Consider the following 19,328-nt stretch of genomic DNA (forward strand, 5'->3'; position numbering starts at 1 on the left):
GTGCAAATTTGATTACCTCACTCGTATTTCTTTCCAGATCATTTATAAATATATTGAAAAGTAAGGATCCCAATAGAGATCCTTGAGGCACTCCACTACCCACTCCCTTCCACTGAGAAAATTGTCCATTTAATCCTACTCTCTGTTTCCTGTCTTTTAGCCAGTATGTAATCCACGAAAGGACATCGCCACCTGTCCCATAACTTTTTACTTTTCCTAGAAGCCTCTCATGAGGAACTTTATCAAACGCCTTCTGAAAATCCAAGTACACTACATCCACTGGTTCACCTTTATCCACATGTTTATTAACTCCTTCAAAAAAGTGAAGCAGATTTGTGAGGCAAGACTTGCCTTGGGTAAAGCCATGCTGACTTTGTTCCATTAAACCATGTCTTTCTATATGTTCTGTGATTTTGATGCTTAGAACACTTTCCACTATTTTTCCTGGTACTGAAGTCAGGCTAACCGGTCTGTAGATTCCCGGATCACCCCTGGAGCCCTTTTTAAATATTGGGGTTACATTAGCTATCCTCCAGTCTTCAGGTACAATGGATGATTTTAATGATAGGTTACAAATTTTTACTAATAGGTCTGAAATTTCATTTTTGAGTTCCTTTAGAACCCTGGGGTGTATACCATCTGGTCCATGTGATTTACTACTCTTCAGTTGATCCATCAGGCTTACCACATCTTCTAGGTTCACCGTGATTTGGTTTAGTCCATCTGAATCATTACCCATGAAACCTTTTCTGGAATGGGTATCTCTCCAACATACTCTTTAGTATATACGAAAGCAAAGAAATCATTTAATCTTTCTGTGATGGTCTTATCTTCTCTAAGTGCCCCTTTAACCCCTTGATCATCTAACTGTCCAACTGACTCCTTCACAGGCTTTCTGCTTTGGATATATTTTTAAAAGTTTTTATTGTGAGTTTTTGCCTCTACGGCCAACTTCTTTTCAAATTCTCCCTTAGCCTGTCTTATCAATGTCTTACATTTAACTTGCCAACGCTTATGCATTAACCTATTTTCTTCTGTTGGATCCTTCTTCCAATTTTTGATTGAAGATCTTTTGGCTAAAATAGCTTCTTTCACCTCCCCTTTTAACCATGCCGGTAATCGTTTTGCCTTCTTTCCACCATTTTTAATGTGTGGAATACATCTGGACTGTGCTTCTAGGATGGTATTTTTTAACAATGACCACGCATCTTGCACACTTTTTACCTTTGTAGCTGCTCCTTTCAGTTTTTCTCTTACAATTTTTCTCATTTTATCAAAGTTTCCCTTTTGAAAGTTTAGTATGAGAGCCGTGGATTTGCTTACTGTACTCCTTCCAGTCAATAATTCAAATTTGATCATATTATGATCACTTTTGCCAAGCGGCCCCACCACCGTTACCTCTCTCACCAAATCCTGTCATCCACTGAGAATTAGATCTAAAATTGTTCCCTCTCTTGTCGGTTCCTGGACCAATTGCTCCATAAAAATGTAATTTATTCCATTCAGGAACTTTGTATCTCTAGCATGTACCATTGACACATTTACCCAGTCAATACTGGGTTAATTGAAGTCTCCCATTATTACCACACTACCAATTTGGTTAGCTTCCCTAATTTCTCTTAGCATTTCACTGTCAGTCTCACCATCTTGACCAGGTGGACGGTAGTATACTCCTATCACTATAGTCTTCCCTGACACACAAGGTGCATTTGGTGCATTGCTTGGGCATCCTCAGCTCGATACTCACCCATATGTGAGGACTACCATCCTGCTTGTCCTGTGAGAAAGCAGAGGTTCTTACCTGTAACAGGTGTTCTCACAGGACAGTAGGATGGTAGACCTCACGAAATCCGCCTGCCACCCCGCAGAGTTGGGGTCGCTTACGATTTATTATTTTATTTTTCGCATGTACTTTTTACTATAAGACGAGACTGAAGTGGGACCCCTGCTGGCTGCAGGGTTGGTGCTATGTTTGGCATGCCCAGAAGGTGCCAGTCAGAGTTCTGGAAACTTTGACAAAACTGTTCCGTGATTGGGCTCCATCCTGATGATGTCACCCATATGTGAGGACTAACATCCTGCTGTCCTATGAGAACATATGTTACAGGTAGGCAACTCTGCTTTCTGAGAGATTTGAGGAAGAGAGGGAGGGGTGGCCTCCAACAGACTCTGAACATTTCTTTAACCTGTAAAAGGCATTGGGGGGAGGGGTGCACAGCCTGACAGGGTATTGAGAAAAATTTGTAGGGAAAGGTAGAAAATTGGGCTGAAGGTCTTTTACTTCATTTTTTTTTTTTTATAAAGCACCACTTTTATAAAGCACCACTTAGGCCTGGATTCACTAGTCTAACAGAGAATAGTGAATCGCGTGGTACCGGGGGGTGGGCGAAGCAGAGGGCGGGCCTGCGAAAGCCAGCAGCCATTGCACCACTGCTGTGCTCTAGCTGCCGGCTTTCGCACTGAATAACTACACCATAGTAGTTATTCGGCGCAAAACTGACGGCGATAAGGGTCCTTACCTTTCACCGCCAGCGATGTCTCTGCAGTGTCGGCCCCGATGCCTCCCCGACTCCTCCTCCTCTGGGGCTGACTCCGCCACGATCACCCTATCGCGTGTGAAATGTCCCTTTTCGCGTGCAAAAGCTATTGAAAATGACCCCCTTTAGATATTTTTTTGAAGATATCCGGTTAAGTAGGAAGTTATCTGGTCATGTAAAGTCTTATAACTAAAAAAACTAACCCGCTATATTCAAGCATAGGCGTTTTAGTTATCTAGCTAAAACTTTAGGGTAGTATATTCAGCGGGATATTTATCCCGCTGAATATAGGGGACAAGTGATTCAGCTAACTTTAGCTGCACAACTTGTGCACTAATCGGCTTACTGAATATTGACCTGGTTAGTTTGCTATGATAACTGAGAGTGTGCACTGAAAAAGTCATCCTCAGAGGTTTCTATGTTACAGTGCTGTTTAAAACAGGAATAATTTTACAAAAATTACATGCTTATAACCCTTTAAGGTGAGTTTGAATTGATATACAACATTTTGTTAAATTTGATGAGTCATCTGTGTGCCTTATCCTCTCAAGAAAATAAAGGATTAGAAAAAATATTGATTGTGTTGTGTTAGCAAAAGTTGTGAAAAGTATGTCTTATTCATAAAACAATGCACCTCTAATATGTAAAGAAGAAGAAAGTGTATTTGTTAAAATTATTACTTGTAAGAAAGAAGCCTAATACAAGAGCATTGTTGTTGTTGTTGTTAAGGGAAGCAAGATTTTTCCTTTTATCATGACAGCTAACATCTGTATGAAGGAAAATGTTGTAGCTTAAGGTCTCTGGCTGGGATAGAGGCAGATGCTGCTGACAAATGCTTACTCATTTTTCTCACCTTTTGTAGAGCAGGGATCTGTCATTTGCTGTTTGTCTTTTTTTTTTTCATTTGTTGAATAGTCCCCTCCTAGTTTACCTGTTGTTTCATGTTTCTTTGCCACCTGAGAGCAGAACTTAACTACTTAAGCTGTTGACACAACAGTGCTAAGTTGGGGAGAATGCACATGGGATACTGCAAAGTGCTTGAGACAAAAGAAAGCACTTGGGTCAGAACACCTGTGATGCTTAAAAATAATGCCTCCCATGATACCTGAGAAACCTGTTAACAGGAGTATTTATTTTTAAAGACTTTTTTTTTTTTTAAACTTACCTTTTGTTATCTCTTCTTTCCCCTAATTAGGACAGAATTTTACCCTAAGGCAGTTAGGAGTTTGCGAACCAGCAACCCGAAGAGGACTGGCATTTTGTGCAGAAATGGGGCTTCCTCACAGAGGTTACTCTATCAGTGCAGGGTCGGATGCTGACACTGAAAATGAAGGCGTGATGTCTCCAGAGCGTGCCATGAGACTCTGGGGCAGGGGGGTGAAATCAGGACGCAGTTCCTGCCTGTCGAGCCGTTCCAACTCGGCCCTCACACTGACCGACACAGAGCATGAAAACAAGTCCGACAGTGACAACGGTAAGTCCAGTATCTCTTCACCGTTTCTTCAGCCTTGTCCCTTCTTTTGGTTGGCACTTGAAATGTTTTAATAAGGAAATGTTGTTGAATAATGTATTTTTTTTTTCTGGGGGTATGGTGAGAGGAATTGATATTTAGAACCAGTTCAAATTATGCACTCCGTCTGATGTATTTCCTACATTCCTGCTTGAAATATGAATTTATCCGTAAAGATAATTTTTTTAAATTTATTCTGTAGTATTGGGGAAGGTTAGGGAATAGAAAACGTGAAAAGGCAGCTAAAACTGGTAATGATTTGATGAGACTGCAAAGGCTGTAGTCGATAAGTGTAAAATAAGAAAAGAAAATAAACAAAAATGCCCCTTAGACCATATGTCATATTATTCACAGTAGAACTGCAAAGCAAGTGGTGATAAAATGTAATCCTATAGCCAGCTTGCAATCAAGGATGCCATTATAAATTCCACTTGAAGACATCTCAAAGAAGTTATGTAATCTTATGATGCACGAGTGAGCACACATAATAGTTTATTAACAGGGCTCAGGTGACTGAAGAACAAATTTGTTCATGCTTTAAACTTGCTTATTGATGAGAGCAATTGAAATTGTGGTAGCAAAGGAAGAGTGGCCTTTGATGTGTACCAGGAACGGGGTTATTGTGCAATTAAATTCTAGAATAATTCTATAATAAATGTCTTTACTGCTAAACATCAGCTTTCTATATCATAGAAATAAAGTCTTTATGCACAAAGGTGGTGAATAGAATGGGGACTGTTTTATATTTTCTTATTACTTGACATTGCGATTGTAAGCAGTTATTTATCGCCATAAAGGTGACTGAATTGAATTAGTTTAGACTCTTTGAGGCTAATGGAAGATATCCTGCATGTTGGGCCACCACAAGAATTTTGTTTTAATTCTTTCAAGAACATTTGTAACTCTGATAAAGTAAACCGAACCAATATTATCCATAGTAATGAGTGTGCTGTATGACCCCCAAATTCTTATATTATAGTAGGTGGAATATTCCTCTGTAGATTGGCCTCTTGAGTGAATATAAAGATTTCATGATTGCTATCGAACTGAATTCATTTTTTAAATTATTTTATTTAAAATGTTTCTGATAACATTCAAAATAAATATTCAGGAAAATTAAAAAATAACAAAATTATAATTACAAATTAGTATTCGCAGGAAAATGAATAATACTTAAGTCTACAAAATAGGGGGATAACAAAGAAAGAACCAAGGAATAAAGAATCTTATAACAGGAATAATGCTAAACATATTGCATAATACATCTCAAATATATTAATGAGACCTACAGAGGTTATGTATCAGATAAGGAGATTTTTAACGGTAATGATGTCAATCCCGCCCCATGGAGTGTCTGTCTTTCAGTAATAAACTGAGTCAAATGCATTGGATCATAAAATACATATTTCAACAGATTTGTGGTATCTTTTGGTTAAATTGTCCTTGCAAGCATGTTATAAAATTAGCCACCTTGAAATTCATTTTTAAATCATGACAGAACTGTAAACTTGTGGAATAAAATTAAAATTTGGAATTCTGCATTAGTGAACTCGTACAAGAAAACTACGTGGCAACTATATTTATAAGAAAGATTTAGCTGGCAAGATTAAAATTGATTTTTCTCCTTGGCCATGTAGACATAAAATCAACCGCACAAGTAGGTGATGTCACCATATGGTGCCAATATGGACATGCTTTCTCAGAGCTCTGAAAAACGTAGAAGAATTTCTGAGCACACGTGGGTATTCTTGTGCTGCTGCATGAGTCTCCTCAGTTGCTTTTTTCTGCCAAAGTAAAAGGACGATTTAGCTTTGGCTGCCACCATGGTTTTTTTTTTTTTTCTCTGAAATGTAAATTTTGTGTTGTTTTTTTTCCTTATTACTGTTTATCTGTATCTTCTTTTATTGAGTCTCAAAAAAATTACTTTATTCATGACCATGTCAGAGAATTTTCAAGGATTTTTTAAATTATTTAGAAAATGTGGACACAATATGGCCACCCTTGATCTACATGAAAACTGCTTTGTTTAGACCCCTTGCATAACACATCTAATTGCATGGCATATCGGAGGATATCCACACAATAACTAACTTACATGGAACTTAAGATAAAGTACCAGTTGTCCGAACCAAGAGTTAAAGACAACAAGAAATCAGGCAGACTATGACCTCAAGGCAAAAGATCAGAGTCTCCATGATTCATCTTCCTTTCACATTGAGAGTAAAAGGGAGAGAAAAAGGTCCACATTAGCATCGTTCTCTTCAAAATACAATGTGCCAAGATTCCATCAGTGCAGTAGAAAAAGATGTCAGTAACTGGCACTGATTAAGAATCTCAGCACAAGGGCACCATTATAAAGTCCACAACTGAAAGGCAAACTCCATCAGTTCTAATTCCAGAATTGGACTTTTCTTCTGTAACTCTTCAAACGGCTGCTCCGCAATATCATTCTGTTTTGCAGAAGCTATGACTAGATTTTATACATAATTTTATAAAATAAGGTTCCATCTCCTCCACCCCTCCATCAGCATCATTCATATAACTAGTTTTGGATAGACTTTCCTCTGAATTGCACTCAAGAATGGTCACAAGAAGAAAGAAAATCTCCTATTTCTTCATCTTCTAAAGACAAGCTTTTATCAAATGAACTTCCAGTACTAATTTCTGATTCTGAAGAGGGTGCCTTTTCATCTTTGGAATCTCATCCATTTCAGTATTTTAGAAGAATCCATAGGCTTCCCCTTTGACCCTTCATCAGAGCCAGTTAAAAGTACTATACTACCGGAAAACATCTTCTACCCTGACTTCCTACAAAAAAAATGGCAGATTTTATACCCTTTAAGTTAGAGGGAGACATGCAGACAACTGGAACATTTCTCAGGTGTCAGAACATTTATCTAAGTGCCTAAGAAGGCCAAGACTATATTCAGTAATAAAGCTTTGCACCTCTTACCACATCTCTAGTTGACAGAAACAGAAATTTAAAATATAAAGTTCAACAATGTCGGGGACACAAGGAAATTCATTTCTCTCATGAGTTCCTAGTAATAAAGTCTGTCTTTAAGAAGGCTAAAAGAAATCTAAAACAATTTCTAGTTCTTCTTCAGGAAAGGTATTTTCAACCTTTATTCCATTGTGACACAGCTGACAGACAATGATCACATGCATGACACAATGCATACTGTACCCTGCAGCTGAATTTAAAAGAAAATCATAGATATTATGTTATTGTTCAAAATAACACAAAGGAAAGAGAAAATATTCTTAACAGAATTTATTTCTTTATGAGTTGTTATTCACATTAAAGATATTAAATTCTATATTTTTCAAAAAAGTTTTAATCCTCACTTTAATGTGAAATCTGGAACTCACACTGCACATGGTTTTTCAATAAGGTGCTGAAATTTAGACAAACACTTCTCACTGTCAACATAAAAAATTATTGACCTATTATGTTTTCTCTGCAGAGAAGAATTAATGTGTTTCCTCTTTCTATTCACTATTTAAAACATATATTCAGATTCTGGTATCACCTTAGTAACAGCAACTGAAAATCCCTCCACTGTCAGACACTTTGTGAAGTAACACAAAAGCCTGAAAAAAAATTCTCAGAAGCTATATAGCAAACATGCCATACCAAAACAACACTAACTTCCAGGACTCAAAAGAACAATTGTACCTATGAAATGCTTCATTTTTTGGTGTAAGTGTAAGACATTTTTATGAACACTTGTTTAAAAGGTATTCATAAAATCTCCCAGAATTCTTTCAAACATGAGTTTATAGTATTTGTAATTTGTATTATAGATTTTATGAATGTTTTTATTGTTAACCGATTAGAAATCATGATTTGTAGTATATAAATTGTAAATAAATAAATAAATAAAGTTGAAAAATGGAGATTCAGACCCGGTCTTTATGACCTGAAATCAGCTTATTCCTGAAAGGTAGCATTATTTTTGTGTGTGCACATTCTGTTAGCACACCTACGGAGAAAACAGAAAGTCTCCATTTTCTATGGTATTCACAGTGTGAAAATCAAATGCTTTTTTTTTTTTTATTTCTGTATATAGAAGAAGAGTTAATGGTCATGCATTTTGTGGAGCTGATGGAGCAGAATCAGAACTCTGATTTTGACCTTGGTTTGGAATCCCTTCTCTTTTGTGAGAAAAGAGTACACCTGGCTGGTGGACGTGAGGACCGCCTGGTAACCATTGCCTGCCTGGTGCGAAGGTGGCAGACCTCACGCATCACCTAGATAGGATTATAGACCGTGCTGGGGAGGAGCCGGCTGTCGTGGTACATGTGGGCACCGACATAGGAAAATGTGGGACAGAGGTTCTGGAAGCCAAATTTAGGATTTTAGGTAGGAAGCTGAAATCCAGAACCTCCAAGGTGGCAATCTCTGAAATGCTTCCTGTTCCACGAGCAGGTCCCCAGAGGCAGGCAGAGCTCCAGAATTTCAATGTGTGGATGAGACGATGGTGCAGGGAAGAGGGATTCAGCTTTGTAAGGAACTGGGGAAACTTTGGGGGAAAGGGGAGACTTTTCCGAAAGGATGGGCTCCACCTTAACCAGAGTGGAACCAACTAACTTTCAAAAAGGAGATAGAGCAGCTTTTAAACTAGAAAAAGGGGGAAAGCCGGCAGTCACTCAGCAGTGCATGGTTCGGAGAAATGTATCCTTGAAGGATACTAATGAAACAGGAGAGTTAGGGCATCCCAACAGAGAGGTTCCATTAAAAGCAAACATAGTTCATATGCCTATATGTAAAAAATCACCAAAGCTAATGATTTCTGAATTATCCCAAACAACTGAAAAGCAGGTTGTTAAAACAAGCAAAAAGCACACTTTGAAATGTCTGTTTGCCAATGCCAGAAGTCTAAGAAGTAAGATGGGAGAGTTAGAGTGTATAGCAGCAAATGATGAGATTGACATAATTGGCATCACAGAGACTTGGTGGAAGGAGGATAACCAATGGGACAGTGCTATATCAGGGTACAAATTATATCGCAATGATAGGGAGGATCAACTTGGTGGGGGTGTGGCACTTTATGTCTGGGAGGGTATAGAGTCCAACAGGATAAAGATCATACAAGAGAGTAAATGCTCAGTAGAATCTATATGGGTAGAAATCCCATGTGTGTTGGGTAAGAGTATAGTGATAGGAGTATACTACCGTCCACCTGGACAAAATGGTCAGACAGATGATGAAATGCTAAGAGAAATCAGGGAAGCAAACCAGTTTGGCAGTGTAATGATAATGGGAGATTTCAATTACCCCAATATTGACTGGGTAAATGTAACATCAGGACTTGCTAGAGACATAAAGTTCCTGGATGTAATAAATGATTGCTTCATGGAGGAATTAGTTCAGGAACCAACAAGAGAGGGAGCTATTTTAGATTTAATTCTTAGTGGAACACAAAATTTGATGAGAGAAGTAATGGTGGTGGGGCCACTTGGCAACAGTGATCATAAAATGATCAAATTTAAACTAATAACTGGAAGGGGTCAGTAAGTAAATCTGCAGCTCTAACACTAAATTTTAAAAAGGGAAACTTTGATAAAATGAGGGAAATAGTTAGAAAAAACTGAAAGGTGCAGCTGCAAAGGTTAAAAGTGTTCAACAGGCTTGGACATTGTTTAAAAATACAATCCTAGAGGCACAGTCCATATGTATTCCGCGTATTAAGAAAGGTGGAAGGAAGGCAAAACGATTGCCGTCATGGTTAAAAGGTGAGGTGAAAGAGGCTATTTTAGCCAAAAAAAATCCTTCAAAAATTGGAAGAAAGATCCATCTGAAGAAAATAGGATAAAATAGGATAAAACATAAGCATTGTCAAGGTAAGTGTAAAACATTGATAAGACAGGCAAAGAGAGAATTTGAAATGAAGTTGGCCATAAAGGCAAAAACTCATAATAAAAACTTTTTAAAATATATCCAAAGCAAGAAACCTGTGAGGGAGTCGGTTGGACCATTAGATGACAGAGGGGTTAAAGGGGCTCTTAGGGAAGATAAGGCCATTGCAGAAAGACTAAATTAATGCTTTGCCTCCGTGTTTACTAATGAGGATGTTGGGGAGATACCAGTTCCGGAGATGGTTTTCAGGGGTGATGAGTCAGACGAACTGAACGAAATCACTGTGAACCTGGAAGATGTAGTAGGCCAGATTGACAAACTAAAGAATAGCAAATCACCTGGACCGGCTGGTATGCATCCTAGGGTTCTGAAGGAACTCAAAAATGAAATTTCTGATCTATTAGTTAAAATTTGTAACCTATCATTAAAATCATCCAGTGTACCTGAAGACTGGAGGGTGGCCAATGTAACCCCAATATTTAAAAAAGGCTCCAGGGGCGATCCTGGTAACTGTAGACCAGTGAGCCTGACTTCAGTGCCGGGAAAAATAGTGGAAACTATTCTCAAGATCAAAATCTTAGAGCATATAGAAAGACATGATTTAATGGGACACAGTCAACATGGATTTACCCAAGGGAAGTCTTGCCTAACAAATCTGCTTCATTTTTTTGAAGAGGTTAATAAGCATGTGGATAAAGGTGAACCGGTAGATGTAGTGTATTTGGATTTTCAGAAGGCGTTTGACAAAGTCCCTCATGAGAGACTTCTTCGAAAACTAAAAAGTCATGGGATAGGAGGCGATGTCCTTTCGTGGATTACAAACTGTTTAAAAGACAGGAAACAGAGAGTAGGATTAAATGGTCAATTTTCTCAGTGGAAAACGGTAAACAGTGGAGAGCCTCAGGGATCTGTACTTGGACCGGTGCTTTTCAATATATATATAAATGATCTGGAAAGGAATACGACGAGTGAGGTTATCAAATTTGCGGATGATACAAAATTATTCAGAGTAGTTAAGTAACAAGCAGACTGTGATACATTACAGGAGGACCTTGCAAGATCAGAAGACTGGGCATCCAAATGGCAGATGAAATTTAATGTGGACAAGTGCAAGGTGTTGCATATAGGGAAAAATAACCCTTGTAGTTACACGATGTTAAGTTCCATATTAGGAGCTACCACTCAGGAAAAAGATCTAGGCATCATAGTGGATAATATTTTAAAATCGTCGGCTCAGTGTGCTGCAGCAGTCAAAAAAGCAAATAGAATGTTAAGAATTATTAGGAAGGGAATGGTTAATAGAACAGAAAATGTCATAATGCCTCTGTATCGCTCCATGGTGAGACCGCACCTTGAATACTGTGTACAATTCTGGTCGCCGCATCTCAAAAAAGATATAGTTGCGATGGAGAAGGTACAGAGAAGGGCAACCAAAATGATAAAGGGGATGGAACAGCTCCCCTATGAAGAAAGGCTGAAGAGGTTAGGGCTGTTCAGCTTGGAGAAGAGACAGTTGAGGGGGGATATGATAGAGGTCTTTAAGATCATGAGAGGTCTTGTAGATGTGAATCGGTTATTTACACTTTCGAATAATAGAAGGACTAGGGGGCATTCCATGAAGTTAGCAAGTAGCACATTTAAGACTAATCAGAGAAAATTCTTTTTCACTCAATGCACAATAAAGCTCTGGAATTTGTTGCCAGAGGATGTGGTTAGTGCAGTTAGTGTAGCTGGGTTCAAAAAAGGTTTGGATAAGTTCTTGGAGGAGAAGTCCATTAATGGCTATTAATCAATTTTACTTAGGGAATAGCCACTGCTATTAATTGCATCAGTAGCATGGGTTCTTCTTAGTGTTTGGGTAATTGCCAGGTTCTTGTGGCCTGGTTTTGGCCTCTGTTGGAATCAGGATACTGGGCTTGATGGACCCTTGGTCTGACCCAGCATGGCAATTTCTTACGTTCTTGGACTGCCTAGCTCTCAACAGAAAGGCTCTTCTCCAAGAAAATATGTGCTAATGATATTTGCCCTAAATACCTGCCATTTGGAAATCTGATCAGATATACAGTAGGAAGTTGGCAGGGCTCACTAACGAAACAGAAATAAGAAAAGCCTAAAAAGTGTTTTCATAGATATGCTTGGACACAGGGTCAGCAAGACACCTTTTTGGTTGAGGGAGCCAAGCAAATCAACCAAGCTCTGCACCCAGCTCTGCCTCCTCCCCCCCAATTCCCACTGTCAGTTTCTTAATTTATGTTTACAGTTAATTATTCTTTCTTGCATATATTTTTTGTGTATGTCATAGAGCATAAATATTCTTTCCAAGACTAACCAATCAAAAACTTGATGCTATAAAACCAGACATAGTGGTAAAGGAGGAAACTACAAAAACATCATTTCTAATAGTAGTGCCAATACTAAATAACTGTTTTTTACTACAGTATGTAAAAGGTCATGAACACTAAAGGGTAGATTTTAAAAAATAACGTGATCGCGTACTTTTGTTGGCGCACCAGCCGCCAACAAAAGTACGCTGGATTTTATAAGATACGCGCGTAGCCTATAAAATCCAGGATCGGCGCGCAAGGCTGCAGATTTTGGGCAGCCTGCGCACGCCGAGCCGCGCAGCCTGCCTCCGTTCCCTCTAAGGCCGCTCCGAAATCAGAGTGGCCTTGGAGGGAACTATCTTTCGCCCTCCCCTCACCTTCCCCTCCCCTCCCTTCCCCTACCTAACCCACCCCCCGGCCCTATCTAAACCCCCCCCCCTACCTTTATCCATGGATTTACGCCTGCCGGAGGCAGATGTAAATCCGCGCGCGCCAGCGGGCTGCTGGCGCACCAAGACCCGACCCGGGGCCTGCCCCCCAAACGCCGCGTCACTCCCCCCAAACGCCGCGTCACTCCCCCCAAACGCCGCGTCATTCAGCGAAGCCCCCGACACGCCCCTTTCAGGAAGCCCCAGGACTTCCGCGCGTCCCGGGGCTCTGCGCGCGTAAATCCGGGAGGATTTACACGCGCAGGGGTTTTAAAATCCGCCCCTAATTGTGCACTACTCGGCTGATTAAAAAGAATTTTCAAGCTTACTTTGATATGTTGCCTATATTTATTGCACCATACAAAATTCAAAGAGAAGTTGTTTGGCACAATGCAAGTATAAACAAGAGCACAAACTGAAATCCAATGCCTCCTTTTCTTTAGATATACTGTATACTCTATATCCACAGAAACCCATTCCCACCAAGCACACACACATATACACACACCTCCTACAATAGGGGCAGATAAGGATATTTCCCTATACAACTCAACATACAAAAAATATTGTAATTTTGGTATCATCAAAGTAAGAGTAATACAAACTCTCTTAAGTACTAGGCATATTTAGCAATAATGGCTATTATAAGGGCTATTAGCCTTTTAATAATGAAACTTTTACCAATTTAAGATTGATTTTTGCCTGTTTTATGTGATTATATATGTCCCTGTTGTAACCCATATAATATTATAGATAGGCAAAACAGAATTACTTTTAGATGAATAAATAAATACAAAATCTTGCTCAAAAAAATAAAAACACTCATCACATATGTAGCAAACCTACCTTAACCTAGTAGTACTAACTCACAAGACTCCATCAGCAACAGCCCTATCTATGAAAAAACAGTACTGTAAATATTACACCAAGCCCTAGAACACCGAAACAGCTCCTGTTGGGAAAACACAATGAGCAAGATTGCTACAGATCCCTACACACTAGCAGGATACCTCAGCTTGGTTACACTTGCAGAAAATAGGCAACCATAAAACACTCTACGGCAATAACGAAGAAAGGTCTTTGCCCTCACTATGTCACAGGTACCGACGGTCGGCCTCTGTGACATAGTGAGGGCAAAGGCGATCAGCTGCCAGTATTCAAAATATTGAAAATTAGGCACGTGTCTTGAATCTCAGAATTGTCAATTTTCCTTTTATAAATAAGATCTCTCCTATAGAATTGTTTAGGATGTATACTGAGAAAATTTTGAATATAACTGGTCAGAGTATGCCCACTATTGTAAGGGCATTTTATATAAGTAGTACAGTTAAAACAAAGGATCAGGTTCATTTGACACAAGATAATGCTGTAAAAGATTGTAGAGAAAATGTTGAATCCACTATAGATTTGTCTGATCTCCTAGAAAAATCTCAAGATGAAATTGTGGTTGAAAAAACACGTACTATGTTGGTAACTTTTGCATTTATTTCAGATAGGGATACTATCTTTAAAAAATGTTTCCGCAATAGGTTAAAAACCTTTTACGGGAATAAAATATGGATTTATCCTGATTTAGTAAAAACTACACAAGCTAGAAAGAAGCAATTTCTCAAATTAAGAGCTAAAGTAGGAGATCAGGTGATGCGGTGGGCTCGATAGGCTGCGTGCTTATTGAGTTCCGTGCCCCGCTAGCCTCGCACACCTGAATAAGGGGACTTAATAAGCTTGTGTATGCCCGAGAAGCTTACTCTGTGATCGGGGGATGAGTTTTGTACGAATTCGTGACCAGCATCAAGCTTTCTGCTCGCCTATGGCCTCCAGACTTGTTCGTAGGGAACGGGAGAAACCGAAGGGACCAGAGCCCAAGATGGCCGCCATGCCTGCTTCACCCCAGTCTGCCTCAGACAACTTGCTGGAGGAAAAGATATCTCAAGCTGTGGTAAATGCTCTAGACAATAGACTTCACCAAATATCGGAACAGATTGCGGAGGTCCGCTCTGCACTCGGCGAAATGGACAATAGAATTGAGAGGGCGGAAGGTCGAATAACGCTGCTGGAAGATGATGTTGGCGCGCTGGAAAAGAAAATGGAGGCCCTCGAGAAAGCAGCTGCAGCACGCGATGAAAAACTAGACGACCTGGAGATCCGCAGCTGACGGAACAACTTAAGATTTGTGGGGCTCGCAGAATCATTGGCGGATCAGGAGTTACCACAGATATTAGGTACTTGGTTGAAAGCCCACATCCCTTCTCTGGCGAATGCGAAGGGTCTCATCGAGCGTGCTCATAGGATAGGCCGGAAAATGGAGGGGACTGCTTTACAACGGCCCAGAGTCATTATCGCTCATTTTTTGAACTACGGGGATAAAATGCAAATCTTGCAATTCTACCGGAAAAACCGAGGCATACATTTTGAAAACAAAAAAGTGTTAACTTTCCAACATTTTTCAACTCGAGTATCTCTTCAACGCATGGAGTTTTCGCCAATATGTTCAGATTTAGATTCCCGCGGCCTTTGTTTCGCCTTGATGTACCCTGCTAAACTCCGGATCACGTTTCAGGGCACCACTCATGTCTTCGAGCACCCCACCGGAGCTAAAGATTTTCTAGCAGGTATCCCACTGGATAATTCTACCTCACCTACTTGAAGTCTTTAAGTCGGGGTATTTTTATTATGTCCTGAGTTTCTTTTCTAACTGTACTACGGATCACCCCAATAGACTTTGCTTACATGGGGGGCACAATGTGACGTATATATACTTGTACATGTGGTGCTTATTGGTCATATTTGTGGGAATCTGTTTTTTTGCTGTTACATGTTTCTATACGCGGGGTAGTACAGACGTGTGGAACGACTACCCAAGTAACTCCATTTTTTTCCCACAGGTTTCGAAGATTTAACGATCCCGAGTTGATTTTTCTTGGTTTTTGTTTGCTAAGAGGGGCTACCTAAAAATTTCATAGAGGCTGGTGAGGGAGGAGTGCATCCTCTACCGCAGTGATCCATGCCCCCATTAGAGGGGAGATATGTCAAGGGAATGATTGGGGGGAGCCATCCGCCACGCGGTTTGGGGCAGGCGTGGCGGAGGGCGGGGAAGGGGGTGAGGGGGGAAAAAAGGGGTTGGTGTGTATGTGATAGTATGAATGTGTGGATATTCCTATGGGACAGATACAATGTGCGGTGGGTCACAGAGGGACTTACGTGGATTTTGATCTCTTATCTGATATTTGGCGGGCTCTGTATAGCTTCAGGAGAGAGGTTTGCCTCAAGGAACAAGTTGACACAATTCCCAGTTGAATGTGTGTGATGGCTACTATTACATATGTGACCTGGAACGTTGCGGGTCTTGGTACCCCCGTGAAACGTGAAAAGGTGTTGACACGTCTAAAAAGACTGCAAGCCAAAATAATTTTTTTACAGGAAACACATTTATTGGAAAAAGAAGCCCTGAAATTAAAAAGGCAAGGGATATCTCATATTTTTCAGTCCGCAGGTATGTCCAAAAGCATGGGCGTAGCCATTTTACTACATAACTCTGTACCATTTCAAGCCACTAAAGTGATAACAGACTCAGAAGGGCATTATGTGGCAGTGACGGGGTTATATTAGCCTCGATATACGCCCCCAATAGTTATGACCATGCTTTTTTTGTAAAACTGTCTGTGGAATTAACATTGCTTGGTGATTTTCCAATTATCATGATAGGGGATTTAAACTTTGTTGTTGACCCTATTCTTGACAGAAGGCCTTCACGCCCTCATCAGTCTAGTAGTAAGCATAAAGGCCCTACCTACTTGTGCAGGCAATTGAAACTCTTAGACCTCTGAAGAACCCTCCATCCGGGTGAAACAGAGTTCACCCATATTGCGAAGGCTCATCCCACGCATACTAGAATAGATTACTTGCTAATATCAGAATCTATTTTTTCCAGATTTAAAAAGTCATCTATTCAAAATTTAGTGATTTCAGACCACTGCCCGGTTACGGGGGAAATGTCTTGTGATCCGGAGCAACCACCTACCCAATGGCGTCTACCAGGCCATTTGTTGCGAGATCCAGACTTTTCTGCATATCTCTGCTCGAAATGGAAGGAGCTCCTTTCCTTTAATTTCACTCATCAACATCAGCCGGTTTTACTTTGGGAAACCGCTAAAGCGGTTTGAGAGAGGATATCATTAGCTATGTTAAATACAAGAAGAAAAAATTAGATGCTGATATCCTTGCTCTTGAGAAATCCATGCACAGCTTAAAACGTATATTAAACAGTAATGGGAATGCAGAAGCTCATTCCCAGTTTAGAGCAATGCAAATGGCGCTGAATACCGTATTACATGACAGGGCTACCCAGTCTTTACGGAATCGGCAGTTCACATTTTTCCATCATGGGAATAAGACGGGAAAGCTCCTTGCTAATCTGTTAAAGGCGCAAGAATCCTCAAAATTTATTCCGAATATTAAAACCTCCAGTGGCCATATAAAAATGAGTTCCCAAGATATTGCTCAGGTATTTGTGGAGTATTACCACCATCTCTATTCTGAGGAGAGTGTACAGGGGGTAGATATAGAGAATTTTTTGGAGTCTGTATCTTTACCTACACTCTCTCAGCCTCAACTTACCTCTCTTAACCATGCAATTCAGGAGGTGGAGGTATTAGAAGCGATTAATTCTCTCTCAGACAATAAAGCCCCAGGCCCAGATGGTCTGACCGCCATTTTTTACAAAGCCCTTAACTCTGAGATTGCGCCATTCTTGTCGTCACTATTCGAGCGCATTGCGTGGGATGGGGTCATGCCATCTACCATGCGAGCGGCTACGATAGTGGTTTTGCCTAAGCCAGGTAGAGATCCAACCCTGACTTCCTCCTATCGGCCGATTTCCCTCTTGAAATTGGATATTAAATTATATGCAAAAATCCTGGCTAACAGGCTAAAAACAATTATGCCCTCATTAGTAGGCCCGGGACAGGTGGGTTTTATCCATGGTCGCAGATCCAATGTAGTATGGATTTGAAAATATGTATAGAGTACTCCATCTGTAAAATTCATTATAGCAAGTAATGTATTGTATTTACATGTTAAAATCATAAAATAAAAAAAAAATAAATAAATCTGGAGCGCCATGGGCAAAAAGTTGGTGTGATCCACAAAATCTCTTTTGCATTAAAACCATTGTGAGTTAATCTTAGACTGGCAGCATCAGTGCTTTATAGGAATGCAGTTAAATGGCGGAAAGTAGGATTAAAATTTCTAGGGCAATTGTGGGAGGAAGAAAGTACATGGCTCAAATCTTTTTCAGATCTTCGAAAGGAATTCGGTGTGGAGAGTGGGTCTTAAATCCTTCTGCCAAAGTTTGGTGGAGGGATTGGGAAGGTATGGTAGAAAGGGGAAGGGAACTCAAGCACCGGGTTCAGTAGAAAGAACATTAATACCTCATAGAGACATTTCTCTATTCTATAAAGCTCTACAAAATTGTCAAGTAAACATGACCACCCTTGGGCCTAATACTCCAATGGAATAGAAATCTCCAACTTGAGTTGAACTCCAAAGACTGGGAATTTATATGTAAAAAGGCACATACAATTTTAATTTGTAGCCATGGAACTGAGCTAAAGGTTACGTTTCTCCACCAGGCATATAGAAATCCACATTATTACTCTGTTTACACTGGGCTTTATGGGGTTTTGCTGGCATGGCTGTTGTCACCCAGGATTCTATCTTCATGTATGGTGGTCCTGCCCATATGTTGAGAACTTCTGTATGTAGCTTTGGACTGAGTGTCACATAATCCTGGGAACAGCAATTGATATTTATTTATTTATATTATTTAACAGTTTTTTATACCGACCTTCATAGTAAATAACCATATCGGATCGGTTTACATTTAACAGGGGGTATAACTGAAGGAAACAATTCAGGTAAAACAATAGATAACAATAGATATGAATAAGTCAAAGTTACAATCAACTGGAATCGAGAACTTGGAAGCTTATAATAAGCTGGAAGGAAGATGAAGGTAAGTAATAATAATAAATGAATACGATAGTGAGGTTAAAGCTTGAAGGTGCTTTAACCTGGAGGAGCCAGAGTCCATAGTTCATGGAGATAAGTGTCTAAAGGTCGGGTGAAAGTGGAAGGCCATTAGTGATTGTCTGGTGGATCGGAGAAGGCTTGGTGGAAGAGCCACGTCTTGAGTCTTTTTCTGAAAGTTAAGAGGCAGGGTTCCAATCTGAGGTTTGAAGGGATGTTATTCCAAATTGATGGGCCTGCTATCGAAAAAGCTCTGTCTTTGGTCGTAGAGAGGGGTGTGGCTTTAGTAGGAGGAAATTGTAGAGTGCCTGTGTGAACATCTCTCGTTGGTCTGTTAGAGGAGTGGAGTTTGAATGGGATTTCCAGGTCGAGTTGAAATTGATGATGGATGGTTTTGTGTATTAGGGTGATTGATTTGTATAGGATTCTAAAATTTACTGGTAACCAATGTAGGTTTCTGAGGATGGGTGAGATGTGTTCACCGCGGCTGGTGCTGGTTAGCAGTCTCGCTGCCGCATTTTGTATCATCTGCAGTGGTTTGGTAGTAGATTTGGGGAGGCCTAGGTAGAGTGCACTGCAGTAGTCTATTTTGGCGAACAGTAGCGCTTGGAGGACTGTCCTGAAATCATGGAAAAATAG

The 19,328-nt window shown here is 40.0% G+C and overlaps 1 protein-coding gene across 3 annotated transcripts in view; it reads left to right on the forward strand.

Annotated features, from left to right (window-relative positions):
* TENM3 (teneurin transmembrane protein 3) overlaps nucleotides 1–19,328 on the forward strand; it is a 1,731,308-nt gene that overhangs the window by 473,565 nt on the left and 1,238,415 nt on the right. For all 3 annotated transcript variants that reach the window (XM_029581140.1, XM_029581227.1, XM_029581302.1), the window contains exon 3: nucleotides 3,733–4,011. In XM_029581140.1, coding sequence (XP_029437000.1) covers nucleotides 3,733–4,011 — 279 coding nt within the window. The remainder of the gene's footprint in view (nucleotides 1–3,732; nucleotides 4,012–19,328) is intronic.

Source organism: Rhinatrema bivittatum, chromosome 1 (genome assembly GCF_901001135.1).
Source record: "Rhinatrema bivittatum chromosome 1, aRhiBiv1.1, whole genome shotgun sequence".
Lineage (NCBI taxonomy): Eukaryota > Metazoa > Chordata > Amphibia > Gymnophiona > Rhinatrematidae > Rhinatrema > Rhinatrema bivittatum.